This window comes from Gekko japonicus, unplaced genomic scaffold (assembly GCF_001447785.1).
Source record: "Gekko japonicus isolate JY-2015 unplaced genomic scaffold, Gekko_japonicus_V1.1 scaffold64, whole genome shotgun sequence".
NCBI classification, from domain to species: domain Eukaryota; kingdom Metazoa; phylum Chordata; class Lepidosauria; order Squamata; family Gekkonidae; genus Gekko; species Gekko japonicus.
Genome location: NW_015170277.1, coordinates 172172 through 174855, shown reverse-complemented (window position 1 = coordinate 174855; position 2684 = coordinate 172172). Strand labels below are relative to the sequence as shown.

The 2684-nt window shown below is 48.7% G+C and overlaps 1 protein-coding gene across 3 annotated transcripts in view; it reads right to left on the bottom strand.

The window, feature by feature from the left end:
- Positions 1-224: 224 nt before the first annotated feature.
- ZCCHC8 (zinc finger, CCHC domain containing 8) overlaps positions 225-2684 on the bottom strand; it is a 21842-nt gene continuing 19382 nt past the window's right edge. The window contains exons 14-15 of one of the 3 annotated variants that reach the window (XM_015417657.1): positions 1969-2073; positions 225-1854 (exon numbers count right to left, since the gene is read on the bottom strand). In XM_015417657.1, coding sequence (XP_015273143.1) covers positions 1085-1854; positions 1969-2073 — 875 coding nt within the window. In that variant the 3' untranslated portion in view covers positions 225-1084. Of the gene's footprint in view, positions 2074-2684 lie in introns of all 3 variants that reach the window. The other 2 variants (XM_015417656.1, XM_015417654.1) reach the window with 2 other exon arrangements.

Below are 2684 nucleotides of genomic sequence, written 5' to 3'. Positions count from 1 at the left end.
TGGACTGTTTTGGACCGGGAGGAGCTCTGCAACTTACCTGGCTGCTCCTTGCTCTGACTAAGGGCTGCTGGGAGCAGGGGGTGGGGCCTGTTGCATGTGCCTGCCCCCTGGGCTCCTTACTGCCGGAGCTCTGCACCTGTGTGCTCCTGCAGGAAATGATCCCTGCATACAACTGTATCTGAAGAAGTGAGCAGTGACTCACCAAAGCTCTTCCCCTGTCACAAATGTTGTTAGTCTTTAAGATGCCACTGGCTCTTTTCTACTCTGTGCAAGAGCCTCTGTATGTGGCTTTTGGTCTGTAACGTGATGAAGAAAGATTGCTGTACAAAGAAAGCCTGTAATATAAGTGAACTGTCATATTCTCACATTCACAGAAGCTTATTTTCTAACAACGGGTTCTCTACTGTTCCCTTGAATGGGTAAGTACACAAATTATGAAAAAAAAATCTGGTTTATTAAACCCCTGTACACTGGCGTAGACATATGTACAGCAAGTTCAAAATATCTGACGATGTTACAAAAACGCAGAAATGGCACTAAAAAAAAAAATAAATCAACCGGCTTAAATTATTTATAAAACTCCTCCAAAACGGTAGAGACAAATCGCCAAGTAATCCCTGATTATTCCCATTCTATCGCCAGAATTTCTTTCTTATTTTAAAAATGGGGGTGGGGGGGAGGGGGAGCCTCTTAAAAAGTTTAGAACCTCTTCAGAACCACTGGCAGGAAGGCTTATCTACAGGACGAGAAGCTCGGCATGAAAAGCACAGCCTTGGTTTGCACAGCACAGACAAAAACCCACCGTTGCTGCTGAAACTCACGAGTCGAAAGAGAGCATTAAGAGAAACGGATGTTTAGAGCACACTTCCTGATGCGTCAGTGAATGCCACACACGTTGGACTAACTCTTTAATCTATGAGTGGAAACTTTTGTCTCCAGTGGAAGCCCTGTGTGCTGGACCATTTACGGAAGAACAGAGCGGTAGTGTTCTTAGGTGTTGGCAAGAAAACACAGGGGAACATCGACGTGTTCAGGGACAGACTCGGTTTCGTTCCTCCACAGCTGTACTGGACCACCAGGGCGATCAAAGGGGGGGCTTATTGTTCTTCTGCTGATTCCTGGGAGAGTTCTTCAACACACTTCTTATTCGGAGGTAAATCCCAGTTGATTCGGCCATATTGTCAAATTCAAAAGGTGTTATCCCTTCAGCAAACTTGCTCATGTCAGGGACGGGGCTGGCATTCTTAGAAGACCCTTGCATACTGCTGACCGCGGGAGAGCTGCCCCCCTCCTCCCCTTGGCTGACTTCACACACAGAGACGGAGGGGCAGGTCTCAGCAACGTCTTCTTCAAAATCCATCCGGCCGGGTGGTTCTCCTTCTTCTTCTTCTTCTCCTCCTGTTAAGTCAACAACCATTTCATCAGCTGAACTCTGTTTCTCTTCAGGCTGTTCTGCTGTGGGTATCAGCTCAGTGTCATCTGAAGGGCCAGGACCAGACGCATCCAATGTCTGTTCAGGCTGTTCTGCTGTGGGTATCAGCTCAGTGTCATCTGAAGGGCCAGGACCAGACGCATCCAATGTCTGTTCAGGCTGTTCTGCTGTGGGTATCAGCTCGGTGTCATCTGAAGGGCCAGGACCAGACCCATCCAATGTCTTACATGTTGTGTCTTCTGGGAGAACCTCTGACTCGGTTCTAAGTGGTGATGACGCAACGGAGTTTCCTGTTAGAGGAGTTCCCGCGGGTATTTCAGAGTCACTATTGGCGCTGTCTGCCTGTTCGAGGGCTGCCCATATCAGGCGCTGCTGCTCCTCAAGTTCTTCCAGGGTCAAAGTGTCTTCATTCTCTATTCTCACTGAAGCAGAATCATTAGGAGTATTAGAAGGGGACGTGCCTTGGGGAAGAGGTGGTGGCGTGGACGGAGGTGGCTGAGGCGGGGTAAAGTTGGGGGGAGTGCAAGGAGGGGTACCTCGGGGCAAAGGAGGAGGAGTTGCATTCATTGGAGACCCAGGAGGCAGCGGAGGCTGGAACTGGAAGCCATCGTAACGTGGGGAACCCTGCAGCATTTCTAAATCTGGAACGATGAAAATGTGAGTTTTAGTAATGTATTTATGCGGCTTCTATGCCCTTTTTATACAAATGTAATTAAAGCATCTTTAAACTACCAACATCACCAATGGAACAAAACAAAAAAAAATAGGTTACGACTGCCAACGACCATCAACCTCAAGCTGTTCACAACAGCAGCTGATCTGGAGCATTTAAGCAATCAGAGACCAAAATGCTTGATGGAACAAAACTGTTCCTCTATGCTGCAAACGAGGCAAGAGGGAGAGGCGGACGTCTCCACGGCTCTGAGCTGCAGAACATTTGGGTTGCTACCAAAAGGGTCCTGCATCTGCCTGGCGGGATAGGAGACAGGAAAGGCCTGTAAGGAAGCAGATGAGTCCTCCTCAGTAACGTGAGCCCAGACCTTTTAAGGTCTTAAGCGGCAAAATAGTGGATTGCATCCAGAAACTGTAACCAGGAAGAAGAAGAAGAAGAAGAAGAGGAGATTGGATGTATACCCCACCCTTCACTACCCAAAGGAGTCTCAGAGCGGCTTAAAAACTCCTTTCCCTCCCCCTCCCCACAACAGACACCCTGGGAGGGAGGTGGGGCTGAGAGAGCTCTTCCGGGGAGTGC